This window comes from Berkeleyomyces rouxiae (assembly GCF_048999995.1).
Source record: "Berkeleyomyces rouxiae strain 22BRR77 chromosome Unknown BrBRR77_ptg000003l, whole genome shotgun sequence".
Taxonomy (NCBI): domain Eukaryota; kingdom Fungi; phylum Ascomycota; class Sordariomycetes; order Microascales; family Ceratocystidaceae; genus Berkeleyomyces; species Berkeleyomyces rouxiae.
Window position 1 is genome coordinate 3,202,701 of NW_027396493.1, and position 14,288 is coordinate 3,216,988.

At 53.0% G+C, this 14,288-nt stretch overlaps 5 protein-coding genes across 5 annotated transcripts; 2 read left to right on the forward strand and 3 right to left on the reverse strand.

The window, feature by feature from the left end:
- Positions 1-1,871: 1,871 nt before the first annotated feature.
- Positions 1,872-3,026, forward strand: BROUX77_004066 (uncharacterized protein; the record flags this gene model as incomplete). The annotated part of the gene is made up of 1 exon (XM_073748787.1): positions 1,872-3,026. One exon carries the CDS (start codon positions 1,872-1,874, stop codon positions 3,024-3,026), a length of 1,155 nt encoding a protein of 384 aa, XP_073606491.1.
- Positions 3,027-3,622: 596 nt separating this feature from the next.
- BROUX77_004067 (uncharacterized protein) lies at positions 3,623-4,453 on the reverse strand (the record flags this gene model as incomplete). Its single annotated transcript, XM_073748788.1, has 1 exon — positions 3,623-4,453. One exon carries the CDS (start codon positions 4,451-4,453, stop codon positions 3,623-3,625), a length of 831 nt encoding a protein of 276 aa, XP_073606492.1.
- Positions 4,454-5,804: 1,351 nt separating this feature from the next.
- Positions 5,805-6,493, reverse strand: BROUX77_004068 (uncharacterized protein; the record flags this gene model as incomplete). Its single annotated transcript, XM_073748790.1, has 2 exons — positions 5,805-6,031; positions 6,085-6,493. 2 exons carry the CDS (start codon positions 6,491-6,493, stop codon positions 5,805-5,807), a joined length of 636 nt encoding a protein of 211 aa, XP_073606493.1.
- Positions 6,494-8,741: 2,248 nt separating this feature from the next.
- Positions 8,742-10,156, forward strand: BROUX77_004069 (uncharacterized protein; the record flags this gene model as incomplete). Its single annotated transcript, XM_073748791.1, has 5 exons — positions 8,742-8,930; positions 9,019-9,337; positions 9,409-9,526; positions 9,587-9,651; positions 9,738-10,156. 5 exons carry the CDS (start codon positions 8,742-8,744, stop codon positions 10,154-10,156), a joined length of 1,110 nt encoding a protein of 369 aa, XP_073606494.1.
- A 165-nt stretch (positions 10,157-10,321) lies between these two features.
- BROUX77_004070 (uncharacterized protein) lies at positions 10,322-13,364 on the reverse strand (the record flags this gene model as incomplete). The annotated part of the gene is made up of 7 exons (XM_073748792.1): positions 10,322-10,702; positions 10,786-12,369; positions 12,429-12,543; positions 12,595-12,694; positions 12,752-12,815; positions 12,874-13,206; positions 13,275-13,364. 7 exons carry the CDS (start codon positions 13,362-13,364, stop codon positions 10,322-10,324), a joined length of 2,667 nt encoding a protein of 888 aa, XP_073606495.1.
- Positions 13,365-14,288: the final 924 nt, after the last annotated feature.

Sequence of the window (14,288 nt, forward strand, 5' to 3'; positions counted from 1 at the left end):
TCTCGTGTGTCATTATAAGAGTGTAGTCCACCAAAGGGCAAGTTTGGGAGTTTGGTTACACACGCATATTTTGTATTGCAAGTCTCTGTGATACAAGCATAGCCATGGCCAAAGTCTCAGCATGCAACAACGACAGTTGCGGTCTCTGCGTCTAGAAGATTGCCGTTTCCAAAGGGCGTCTGCATGAGGAGCGCTTCTTCCGCGTGCAGAAGATCCCGTCGTACTTATATTCGTTATCAAACATGTCATGAAGCAAGTCTCGGAGCACTTTGGGCTGTACACGCAAAAGCGTCACTTTCAACAAAACGCAGTCACAAAACAACTACACGTCTTCTGCTTCTTCTTCCTGAGGCTCTTCCTCTTCCTCTGCTACATCTTGCGCGGCGTCGTCCATCGTATAATACTCATCGTCGCTATCCAATGAAACTCCAAATTCCTTAGCAATTTCCCTTTCAAGCTCTTCTCTGTAGATGGCTGCGAGAATTGACCCTTTTTCAACTACAGCAGACATGTCCAGTAGCTTCGGTGGTGCATTAGCCGTTTCCAAGTAATCGTTGATTTTATCCCACATGTGTATGACCTCACGGCTGTTACGGAGCGTATGGCAAAACGGAGGGGAGCTTCCACCGGCACCTTGTGAAGGTGGTGGTGTGCTCGGTCTTGCGGGAGCTGGAGACTGTGCGGCGAACTTTGAAAGGGCGGCCGTCTGCTCCAATGGGACAATCCCTGGGGGTTTCGTTTTTCCATCTGCATCCAGAGTCTTTTGGAGTAGAACTTTGTACCCTTTGCGGACGAGAAATCGATTTATCCAGTTCTTGCCGACGAGGGGTGGGGGGCCTGTACTGCCTGGAGAACGCCGCTCTTTCAGGATCGTATTGGCAAAAGACACGATGGCTTCTTTCAACACAGGGTTCTTGATCCTGTTGAAGAAATCAATGTATTGAACCAAAGCCGCTTCTTCGGCGTCAGAGAACAGCCGAAACGTCGCTTTCCTTCCTTTGGCCGGACCGACGCCACGAAGACGCGAACCAAGGATGTGTTTCGAAACGGCAAATTGACGCGCCACTTGTGCGATAGAGATTTCGGGATTTTTTGTTTGAAAGATACCGCATGGCCCAGCATGGCTTCCATTTCTGGCGAGATTTTACCCATTTGTGCGAGAATTACAACACGATGGAATATCCAATGAGTAGGTAATTGGTGATGTTTTCTGAATGTGGCGCTTTTAAATGGCCGACGTTTTTGTGCAGTGAGCACTATCAAAGCATCACTTGTGACCTGGAGTCGATGAAGTTATCCAGACCAGCTTATCGATAGAAGGCTGACTAAGTATTCTGTACATCTCCCGCTCACCGCCTTTGGTGGAGACCCCAAAAGCGACTCTCATTGGACGGATAGCAAGACCCAAAGGCCAGGAGATGCGGCAGAAAAAAAAGTTTTGAGCAAGGCAAAAAGAAGCACAGGAAATTTTGCAGTAACAACAGGATCCTGAATAGCGAGACCGAGATAGCCTCAAATTTTGAGTCTGCGCGAGATTTTTTTCTGCTTCGTCTTCGCCTGCATTTTGCCTGCGCTCTTGATCTTCAGCTTCATTCTTTTTTTTTTCACTTTGCGCCCCTCTTGCTTCTTTGCTTCTTGTGTTTCCTCGGAAACTTGAATTCCGCCCGAGAGCGCACATCCGGAAAACCGACCGGCCCCCTCGCAATTGTTTACACGCCGCCTCTTGACGTAATCCGACACTCCAACGACAACGAGGCCGTCTACTTCTTCCTGGCCTACTGTGTATCATTGTAGCCTAGACTGGAAGACTATTTGATCTCTTCTCCCCTATATACCCTCTCGTTCCTTCTCCATCTCAATACACATTCACAATGGTTGCCCAAGCCAAGCGGAAAGCGCCGTCCAAGATCACGGCCCCGCGCCTCCAGGCCTCGGCCAAGCCCGTCACCAAGGCCAGCATCAACGAGTCCAAGACTGCCGTGTCAACGGCGGACATTGTCAAGCTGCCCAAGAAGCAGCGCGACCTCAAGACTATCGAAATTTCCTCAGACAGCGAATCGAACGACGATGATATCGACTCCGATGAAGAAATGGCCGAGGCCGGCGACGCTGCTGCTGCCGCTCCCGCAGACGGCGAGGATTCCGATGTTGATGGCACTTCGCCCACCTTTGGCGAGCTCATCAACACCCAAGAGACCGTCGACGTGAACGCTGCCCTGGCCACGCGCTCGTCGACCGCCCAGGCGCTGGCCGCGACGGCGCAGCCGCGCACCGTTGCCGCGCCCTCGCTGTCGTCGCTGTCGACAGTGCTGACACAGGCGCTACGCACCGATGACGCCGAGCTCCTCGAGTCGTGCCTAGCCACGGCAAACCTCGCCACAGTGCGCAACACGATTGAGCGGCTGGACAGCGCGCTCGCCGGCTCGCTGCTCAACAAGCTGGCTGCGCGCATCTACCGCCGGCCCGGTCGCGCTGGCACCCTGCTGCAGTGGGTGCAGTGGGTGCTGGTGGCGCACGGCGGCGCGCTGGCGTCGCAGCCCGAGGTCATGGCCAAGCTGGCCATGCTGCAAAAGGTGCTGGCCGAGCGGTCGCGCGGACTCAACAGCCTGCTTGTGCTCAAGGGCAAGCTGGACCTGCTGGAGTCTCAGATGCAACTGCGCAAAAAGATGCAGAGCAAGGAGAACCGGCGCAGCGACGGTGACGACGATGGCGACGAAAATGTCATTTGGGTCGAGGGCGCGGCGGGCGACAATGCGGCGCGGAGAGGCGCTGCAGATGATGATGAGGACGACTACGACGAGGTGCCGACGGCCAACGGCATCATGGGCGATTCGGACGAGGAAGATGACGACGAGGACGACGAGGACGAGGACGATGAAGACGATGATGAGGACGATGAGGATGACGAGGATGAGGTTGATCACAGCGACGTCGACGAGTCAGGCGAGGACGACGAGAGCGAGCCCGAGACGGCGCCGCCAGCAAAGATGCGCAAGACGGGCGGCGGGTTTACGAAATCGAGATAGACTAAGGGGGAGAGGGGGCAGCGAGTGATGCGCGCGTGGCTCCGTGCCGGAATCATGCGGCGGCGCCGGAGTGTGAGCCGGCTAGGTTCTGGTGTGGTCTTGATTTGCACCGCTGCCATTGCCGTCACTGTTACTGTTTTTTTTTCAGGAACCATTGCTTTTGTTGCCGAGTTTTGATGTAGTTTTGCTGTCTTCTTTCTTTCGTCTTGTTTTCTTTATGGGTACCAAAATAAAAGGGACGGCGTCTCTAACTGTTTAATGCGCTTACAAGGGGGGCTTTTTCTTTTGCCATTGACCCCATCACACTTGGACGGTTTATTCACTTGCTTTGTTGGAGATGGACACACTCGATATGTTTTTATTAACGGCAGCGCCTACAACGGAAACAGGAAACAGAAACAGAGTCTCGCGTGCGAAGGTTAAAAAAAAAAAGAAATTAACCAGAAGCTAGGTACAGCTCCAGGGACAACGGACTCCTCCCAACGACAACTCTGACATGTCCCCAGAAGCCTCCTCAGCTTCTTTTGTTTTCCTGTCAGTTTGTTCTGTCCTTCCCATCTGCTATTCCCAACACACAAAACACAGACTTCACGTCCTTACACCGCGATCGCCTCGGCACGCTTGGCAGCTCTGGCAGCAATGGCAGCTCTCTTGGCAGCGCGCTTCGACTTGCGCTCACGGCGGGCATCGCGGTAGGCAATCTTGGCCTTGGCGCTCTCGCGGGTGGCGCGGGGCAACTTGCACGTGGTGGTGCCAGCGGGCGGGGTGGTAGCGGCGGGCGCATCGGGGTTGACGGGGTCGACGGGGACGAGAATCGGCGTAGGGGTGGTACCGGCCGGGAAGGTAGGATCGACAAGATCGGTGGGAAGGGTCGAGGGCTCGGTCTCTTCCTCGTTATCGTTGTCGTTGTTGTAGTGGTGGTCGTTGTCGTAGTGGTGGTCGTTGTCGTCGTCGTCGTTGCCGTACTCGGGCTCGGGCTGCTCGTACGTCGGCGCGGTCGGTGCGGCAGCGGGCGCCGAGGTCGGCACCACAGCCGGAGGCTGCGGCGTGGTGGGGGCACGGCTGGGCGTGGCAGGCGGCTGGCTGGTAGGCTGGCTGGTGGGCTGGGTGACGGGGTCGTCGACGGGCACCAGGATCGGCGCAGGAGTCTCGCCGGGGGCAAAGGTAGGGTTGATGCCTGTGACACCGGTGGGAATCACATCGAGCGGCAACGAGGAGTCAGCGGCGGGCGCGGGAGAAAACACAGGCTGGCGGGAAGATGAGGTAGTGGTGGAGCTGCTCAAGGCTCCGGCGGGCGTGGTAGTGACGGGCTCGAAGATGGGGGAGGGCGTCACGCCAGCCTCGTAGGTAGGTTCAGCATAGGCATTGACCTGAGCGCTGACGGTCGCCAGCATCGGGGCCAGGAGAAGAGCAAGGCGGTACTGCATGGTGGGCTGATGGAGAGCAGCAAGATTAAACGGTGACAAAGAGTGTGGGATTTGGCGAGTAAGTGAACCTGGCCTCCGGGGCTCAAGACAAAAGAGACACAAGAGAAGGTATGTATGTATAAAGAGCGACAGGCCTGGCTGTAACAAGACTATAGGGCGAGAATATAAAGGCTGCACGCGCAAAGCGAGAGAGAGAGATGGCGATGGCAGACCAGAGTTAACACGATATTAAAGCCGAAAAGCAAAGACAGAACAAAGTGGAAAGCAGACAGCAGAGAAAACGAAAGGGCAGACCAGGCCGGAGAGTTGACAGTAATAGAAACGAAGGAGGTTGACAAGCCAAAGGAACGGAGGATATCAGCGGCCAGAGACAAAGGAGAGAAGAAGAGAAGAACACCAGCCAGCCCACCGAGACTGGCGAGCACGGGATAAAGTATCAGAGCAAAGCGTCTTCCTCCCGCAGCGAGAAATGAGAGGCAGACGAGGAGTTGAGCCAGACAAATCCTTGGGTCCTTGTCTGGGCTGGACGGACAGCCGTGGTGCATGTTCGGCAAGGGGGGCTTTTGTCACGATGCAGGGGCTGTTCCATGATGTTACAAGGATACCAAGGCCTGAATGGGGGCGAGCTCTGGGCTGGAGACGGGCCCTGAAGAGAGACTCGGAGGCTGAAGAGAAGTCTACTCAAAAGCCCCCCCTGTCAGGATCCCAACCTCAAACACCTCGGGCCCAAGACTTGCTAGTGTGGAATAAGCTTGAAACCAAACCCTGGCCAGCATCATTTCACGTTGGCTTCACTAGTCAGTCGCGGGTGGGCACAATCACCAAGATCACAAAGGATGCAAAACGGCGTGTCAGTGAAAAGGCCGCGGCGCCAAGGCTGGCCACTGGGATTCAGAGGCTTGCACTCTTTTACTGGCTGCTTAGGGCCGGATGAGAAACACAGACGCAGCCGTTGTGATGTCAGATATTGACGTGGACTTGTAGTGTATTACTTGCAACTATTTGTTCCTGGACCAAGTAAGCGAGCGTAGACCCCCGGCGCTTGGGCCCCTTGATGACAGCATGATATTGTAAACTTACTTTCCAGACACAGTTGTTCCATAAAGCTTCCAAGATCCTGACTGACTGATCACCAAGGATGGACAACAGCTGCGCCTCACATGACAACAATAATTGCATTAATGGGTTCCCTTCCGAACCAAGTGTCCGGAAGCATCAAGCACTGGCTATCTAAGTAGTGATTCTCCTCGGCAACAGACACACATAGTACATGTTCCTAGATGTCCGTATACTTGTGCACCGGCGTCTTATGTCCAGTCTCTTGTGCGCCCAGGATCCCTCCCAGTTCTCTTTATTCCAGAGAAACGTCCTTCACCAGCGACCAGCATCTGTATCCCAAAATAGACACCGATGCAAGCTTGGTGAACCCCGACGACCCGTACCAATCCACAAGCTCATGGCGGCAAGTCAGCCACAGGCCTCTCTGCACGGCATCGGCCTCCTCAACACATTTGGCCACAAGCTGTTTGCCGACATGTTGTCCCTGGTAAGCCGGATCGACAGCAACAAGACTCAGACCTATCACGGGGGTTAGCACGCCTTACGACACTTTCTCCCGCCACTAAACTCACTTCGGGTCTTGGGCATGATCGGCTCCAGCTTTGCCGTCATCTCGCGCTCCTTGGCCACGGCCTCCTTGAAGCTCGCAACGTCCAGCAACGGCGGCGGCTGGAACTTTTCAAACGGCCGGACCGGCAAGTCCATCTCCTCGTCGCTCAGCCGCCACGCCGCCACGCCGACAATCTTGCCGCCGGCCCCCGCGTCCTCGGCCAGCCAGAACTTGATGCACTTGGTGTCCCAGAGCACGTAGGCCTGCTCCATGCGCCACTTGAGCTGATTGTCGTCCCATTCGGGCGAGTCGCGCGCGCTCTGCGGGAAGAACGAGAGCTCGAGAGGATATGAGGCAAAGGCGGCCTCGGACACTCTGGCCATGGCGGGGATATCTTCACGGGTGCCCTCGCGGAAAGTAATGGAAGCCATTTTGGTGGTGAAAAGGAGAAGTGGTGATTGTGGTAAAGGCAGGAGGAAGCGTAACTGGTGACAGAAGGCGATGGTGAAGAACAGCTTTCAAACTTCTTCGTCTAGGACGCATCCCAGCCTTAAGTACTCGCCATGATCAACCTGCCTCTTCTCCAATGCGTCCAAAGGTGTGTCTCCTTTTCCTGTTATCCATTCATGTGACACCTCCCATTGTTCACCATCGACAATGCTTAGCGGACCGCAGCTAAAAGATAAAGCTAAGCACAGGATAGCTGATTCTGGGTTCAATATAAAGGCTGGTGGCTCTTGGTGCTGGACATTGGAGTAAATGGGCTTGGTGTTGGTTCAAGCTTATTGGGTTGCACAAATATCTCTTTGTTGAAGCTCTACTTATATATTCACTCTATAGGGTTCTTCATAACCCTAACATTTATACATTAAGGACCCGGACCCAACGGGACGTCTTGCCAGGATCAATGCGGATTTGATCACCAAAGGGGCACACAGACAGGTTCTCCCAAAGTTTCAGTAGCCTGATATATTCGCATTTGGGGGGTCGCCAAGTCCGGACTGTAGTGGTAGTGATACTGGTGCTTTGTCCCTATTTCAACAGCCGCTGGGCTATACTTGTATACGAGTTTGAGTCTTCTATACCTGGCCAACGTTTTGGGCTTTCTTGAACGATTTGACCTGCCTTGATTGTGAAAACGTTCCACTGCCAGTATCGCCCAGACCGGGGGGCATCATGAACTTGACCCCGGGCTTGGCGGGCCCCAGATCTAAACAAGTACTGTTGACGTTTTACTACTGCAATGCTGGCTCGGCTGCTCATTGACCTCGTCACAGAGGGAAACGCAGTGCCCTTGGCACTCACTCAACTGTCAAGGCTGAAGAACCCAAGACGAAGAGACGTCGGAGACCGGCAAGGCGCCTTCTTGGCATGGCTGGTCGTACGGGAGTGCAGACCCTATGGTACTTAGGGTTGGCAATGCTATCATCAAACCTCACGCATCATAACCCGCATAGCGTCTTGGTCGAAACAAGAATTCTGTCCGTGTTTTTGGTCTTTTCTTCTCCATCTCCACAGTCTCAACACTTACGCCCTGGTAATGTGCTGCTGAGGTGCCTGTGCCGGCCAGACTCAGCCAGTTCGACGCAGAAATGCAGCTCCATGCATTCATTGCCTGCGCTTTGCATTGGAAGAACTGGCTGTCGAAAGAGCCTTGCTTGAGGACCCCTTGTCTCGGAGTCTTATTGGCGTGTAGGCTACGGCTCGTCATCCCTTGAAAGAACAGTTGAGTGAGATGGGGGGAGGGGGGCAGAGGCGGATCCTTGTTCGGGTGGTGGAAGGGAGAAAAATATCGAGACAAGCGAGACCACGGCAGGCTAGGAAAACAGAGGCTTGCCCGAACACTCGGCAACCTTGAGAAGATCATAGACAGAGTATTTGCTGAATATCGAGGAGATCAGACAAGCGTTGTATCCGTCTAGTCAGCCAACTCTGCGGATGGCCGATAACTGCGCCGGCCACTGGTCCAACCGCCGACTCCAGGAATGGACATGTCTCGTCGGCGACAATGATACAATCAAGGGAATGTCTCACAGAAACTACCATTGCATTCTCGCTCGCAAGCTAAAAAGACAAAAAACAAGTCCGTTTTGGTGTCGCCTGCCGCCCGTAGACTGTTCTTGGACACGGAACAGCATCGCCAAAGGGATCCTGCTCGTTCGATTCCTGTTGCCATCTCCCTACCCTCCCCAAAGACACGTCGGCCGTCGCTGCCAAATGGCTTAGGCTACGTATGTGTCTAGGTAGCCGAGCTGTCTCTTCCAGGTAGTGAGTGTCTGGCCTGCGTGTTGGCGGTCTCCTATGTGAAATGCTTGTCTCTGAGCCTGGGCTCTGCAGTGTAAATATCAAGACAACGAGCCGTGTCTCCCTTTTCGAATCCGATGCCAGAAGGCTTCTCTGCACGGAGAGTCACCGTCTGACGCCTGGACAAAGGGATGCATGGCTGACGCGGGAGGAGCAAGCTGTTATATAGAAAGCAGCTCCCCTTTGTCGCTCTGCTGCCACCATGCCTCGCAGCTGTTGTTGTATATATAGACCACGGCTGCAGCTCCTCCCTCCCCTCCGCGTCTGCGAGGTGTGCCCCGGTGCTAGGTTGGTCTATTCTTCCTTGGCGCAATCGAGCCGCCCCGTCACTCCCGCAACCTGCTCTACCTCTCCCCCCCTCTTCTCCGTCCATTGATGAGCGCGTTCGTGCAAGGGGCTGGCATGGCCCTTGAGCCGCCGTCTGACGACCTCAGCGACCGCATGCGCATCGTCAGCTGGATCATGCTCAGCCTGTCGACCGTGTTTGTTGCTCTCCGCGTGTACTGCAAGACGCTGAATGCGCGGGGGCTCTGGTGGGACGACTATATCCTCCTGCTGGCTTATGTGAGTCTAAAATCTTGGGTCCTTTGATGCCGACGTGTGCCGGAAGCTGTGTTGTTGGGTACACACCAACTGAAACTAACATTCGCAGGCTATCTTTATTGCAAATGTGTGCATGACCGAGTACAACGGCCGCATTGGCATGGGAACACACATCTACTATATCGACCCCACCAATCTCTCCCGGCTGGCGCTCGTCGGCAATGTCTCGGGCTTCATCTCTATTTTCGTTTCCATCCTGAGTAAGGTGTCGTTTGCCGTGACTCTTCTCCGAATCACCAAAGGCGTCTTGCGCGGCATCGTCTGGGCCTGTATTGCCGTCACCGTCGTGTCAATGGGCATCAGCGCTGCCTTCATCTGGGTCGACGCAGGAAACCAGGGTGTCGTAGACTATGGAATCTTCAGTGCTGGTGAGTCCTTTCACAGGTCCTACAGAGAAGGACTGCCCCAGCTTCTAACATCCACACCATCCCACCTCTAGTTCTGTCGGGCTCTATCGACTTGCTCCTCGCCATGTTGCCCTGGAAGATCATCTGGGGCCTACAAATGCAGACCAAGGAAAAAATCGGCATTGGCGCCGCCATGAGCATGGGCGTATTGTAAGTCTCCTTCTAAACCAGTCTGTCCTCTCAACCCACACTGACTATCACTCATCATAGCGCCTGTGCCACCGCCTGCGTCAAAGCTTCGACAGTTCCTTCTCTCTCAAGCGGGGACTTTACATGTAAGTAGTGCCGTCTTGCTACACACACGCGCGCCAAAACAAAGCCTGGGCCACAAAACTCACCAAAACATCACACAATCTGCCAGACCATGGCGCCAAACTCGTCATTTGGTCCGCCGCCGAAGTCGGCACGTCCATCATGGCCGCGTCGATCCCCGTGCTGCGCGTGCTCATCACGCGCATGAAGACATCGTACCTCAACTCGGCCGAGAAGCGCTCGCTCCCGCACTCGGTCCCCAGCAATGGCGGCGCGAGCAATCCAAACGGCTCCAAGGGCGCTACCATCTCGGGCTCGGGTAGGCGCTCGCGTGTCGTGGATCCCGATGAGGATATCTTGGTGACAAAGACCCAGAGTGTCACGGATAAGAGTGATTCAAGCTGTCTGGATCATCAGCGGCCAAGTACAAGTAGGACGGCGACGGTTGTAGCTGAGGATGGCGGTAGCCATAGCCGTCGGCCTTCAGAAGATGGATTTAAGTTGAGTAAAGTAACGCAGATAGTATAAACCTGACACGCAAATAGATAGTCTTCCATGTTTCCAACAAACACCTAAATTTACCGTCTCAGACCCCCAGCCATTCCATTGTTGCGTAGAAACATGACATGCTTCCAGAACCATTACCAGTCCTGGCCTCTATTCTATTACCTGTAATTATTCATTCTTGGTCTACTATACACGGGGTGCCGGCCCGTATTTTCCCAGAATCTCAACTTCCGGTGTTTTATATACAGCCCAATCGTCGGATACCACCGGGTCGCCAAACGGTTTGAGTGCTGCAATGCGCAGTGAATATTTTCCCGGATCAATTTGGCTTCCATTGGCCAATTTACCGAACCAGAAGAAGCTCCGCTTGTACGTTGTATAGTCGGCATTTCGTGGCATATTGACCTCGGGAAAGTTGACTGTGTCGTTTGGATCCGAAGAGTTCCGCTTGGTATCGAAAAACAGGCTATTGCTACGCTTCCAGTACGTGGCAGAGCCTAGATAGCCTTTGGAGCCAACAACAGGGGGGTACTCCCAGTCTGTCTCTTTGAAACCCGCCTCATAAATCTGTCACGACATGTTAGAGATTGACTTGCTGATAGACATAGATGGCGTTGAAACATTTGGCTTTGCTGGGAAAAAGAACTTACATCGAACCGCAGCTGTCGCGTCCCCCATTTTGCGCGGGTTTCGAGGGCTAGAAAAGGCATGCTTGCATTCCAGACATCGTTATTCCAGGAGCTTTGGTTCCAGATGCTGATTGACTGCTTGGTGACTGTCGCTCGTGGCCAGCCATCCATCCAAAAGTTGTCGAATTCTTTGCGGAGGTCTGCCGCCAGGCCCATATAAGGAATTCCATGGGTCTCATTAGTGCTTGTTTTGATAATGACCTTTCCACTAAATACCGGCAAAACTGAGCTGTTGTCCACCATTGGTGGTCGAAAATCAACGGTGAGATTGGCGGACTGGCCTGGGCCCAAGGTTATCTCGCTGGGAATGGCAGCTACAAGAGGAATGTTAACGGGGGAAATATTGTCAAAGGACTTGATCACAGGCGACTTGAGATCTTGGTTCCACGATTCAAGCATCTCAATCCCGGCAGCTGCCTCAATATCAAATGTGTAGCTGACATCTATATCGTCTTGGTTTGTGATAAAAAAGCTATGTGTTTCCACAAAATTCTTTGTATCGTTGAGTGCCATCATTTTGGCTGTGACTTTGGTCTTGGAGTTAAGGAGACTCTCAGCGTTGACGAGCCCTGTGCCGATTTGGATTGGTGGCGCATACGATGGACTTATTTGATCCCACCACCGTACAGAACCTGCTGTAGATCGTAGTCTTTGTGTAATGTCTAGTCCTGCTGGTGGGCCACGGGAATTTCGGCCACCAAATACAGTCGCATACAGGGCTGCCACACCAGCAACATAGGGGGTAGACATGCTTGTTCCACTGAGGATACCGTATGAATTTGTCGGGAGTGTGCTCCATATAGTCCCGCCAGGGGCAGCAATATCCGGCTTGAGCTTAAGGTCATATAACCCGCCCCACGAAGAAAACCGTGAGGGAAGACTGGAGTACTCGCGACTGATGCTAACAACATCCTTTGGCCCAGCTGAGAAGTCAGCTGTGATTCTGACACCGGAGGCGTAGGCACTGATGATTGCATGACCAGCGGACTCTTCGATAAGACCAACTTGAGTCGTGTAGTTATTGGTGTATATAGCTGTCATCGGTCCACCATCGTTGTATACGAGAATCTTCTTTGCACCTAAAGCTGCGAGGTTAAGTTGCTTTGTTTTCACCAAGCAGCCACCACGGCGTACCAGCGGTATGATGCCAGTGAGGTTGAATGCGCCTTGCTTGTAAGGTGTACAAGCTTCGTCCGGTATTGATGTGTTGAAGTTGAGTGGAACTATTGGCCAGTTCACCACTGAGACAGCAAACCAAACATTGGATGGAACATATCCAATCTTGACCTTTTTAGTACTGTTTCCCATGGAAAAGGTTGCCGTAATGGCAGGTTGAGCTGCTACTTCGCCTTCTACTGATGCAACCGACAAGACGTGCTCAGCGGATGCTCCCGAAGTTGCGTAGAAAGGGCCGGCCGCTCCGTCGTTACTAGCCGCGATAGCAATCACGATGCCCTTTTCTATCACTAAACGATTGGCAACATTGGCCCAGGCATTCTCAGACCAACCAAGCATGCTGCCAACACTGCAGCTGATGATATCGACCTGAAGGGGGTTAGTCTCTTTGTAGAAACGTTGGGAGTGTTGGGTGGTGTGTGTCTCACTCCATCGGCATCGGCACGTAGAAAAGCATTAATCAATGTTGCTTCATCCGTATCCTTTGAGGAAGAAAACACTTTGTACGCATACAAAGTTGCGTTGGGGGCAACGCCACGCCAGCTGCAGAATCATTAGTAATAATCCCGATAGAGGATTCTATTAGGAACTCACTTAGCGCTCTCGCCAGCAAGAACACCAGCAACATGAGTGCCATGGAACTGCATCTCAAATGGGTCATGATCGGGTTTCTGAAGGCCGCTGTCAGGCCAGTCTACAAAAGACTGCTGTTAGCAGTGAATAAGAGCCCAGAACAAGAATCAGAACTCACATCCATCACCGGCAAGATCGTATCCTCCAGCTACCTTGCACCCTTTCCCAAAGCATCCACCAAGCTGCAAACATTAGTAGTTTGAATAAATATATGTCCAAAGATGAGACTGGAATTCTTACAGCTGGGTGAGTATACTGGATGCCAGTATCAACGACTGCAATTTTGATACCTTGACCAAGTATGCCTTGATCATGCAATTTTGAAACGCCCGTGATGTTGTGCTGTGAGTAGGCAGGAGAGGCCGCATCGTCTGCAAAGATGGCGGCGATATTCTGTGTTTGTAAAGAGACCACACGGTTTATCCACACATTCTCAACCCCATCCAGTGCCAAAATTTCACGCTCTGTCAGCACTGAAGTTTGCACAGAGGCACCTTTGAAAACATCAGAGTCGTATGTTTGTAGTATTGTCAGCGAAGTATCACGGGCTGCAAGCGGGTTGGATTGGTGCGTCTATTAAAACAGGTCAGTATCTCGAATCTTTTCGTGGTGCTGGACAGAATCATATAACTATGACGTACCTTGGAGAACTCGACAATGTATTTCTGCACATCAGTACAAGAAACACGTGTGGCTGCTAGTAGGCCGAGTATCAGCTCTTGGAAATGCATGATTCACGATGAGCAGACGAAGTACTCAGAACCACGGAAGCCATGAATGAAAGCACAAGACATCACGTCTACTCACCTGCCGATGTGGACAAGACTTTTCCTATATGTAGGGCTTCACACTATCCGTTTGTCTTGCATGCCCCTGGCGGCACTGGAATTCTGGCAATCCATCACCGTCCCTGTGGCTCCTTTGGCTTCTGCGGGAGCAACATGGCAGCTGTGAGACCCCCAACATGTGGAGATTAGATCGGGCGGGTAGCTTGGTACACAGCATGTCAGCTATGCATACCGTCAGGATAGAGAGAGGATGCCCTGGCTGTGTTCAAGAATGACGGTCGGGACTTGGTGGTGTTGGCTAGTTTCACCGTGCGTCAAATCTCGGGCTGTATGACGGCCAAGTGGCGTCTCGAAATCTCCATTGCCCCTTGCAGCATGTTAGACAGGCTTATGCAATTTTGTTAGGGGGAGGCTGTCGCGACACGAGGGCGCCCGGCCTTGATGTGGCGATAGTAGTCGGCGCCAGATTTTGAAGATGAGAGTAAAGGCGGTGATGTGGCTTAGAGTTTCTTCCTTGTTTGTTAGGCATCGAGTTTTGACTGAAGAAAGCGGCAAAGTAAGTGGCCTTGATGCTCTTTCCAACTGGACTTTTGTTGAGCTGCTACCATCCAAGTAGTTACTTCAAGCACTACCATGTTTGTGTCACCCGAGTTCGCATGCTTACTATCGCCGGTCTCATTCTAAATGTTCCATACCGCTGCTTGTTTCAATCAAAATGTCCGTGTAATGTACCTCGCAGTTCCAGTTTTGTATTGCCGGAAGACGTGGCTCGTAGCCATGGAGGGTTGACTGACTTTTCTGCTCCTGTGGCTGTACGACTACATTAGACAATGGACCTTTTACTTTTACTTGTGTTACTTGTGTAGA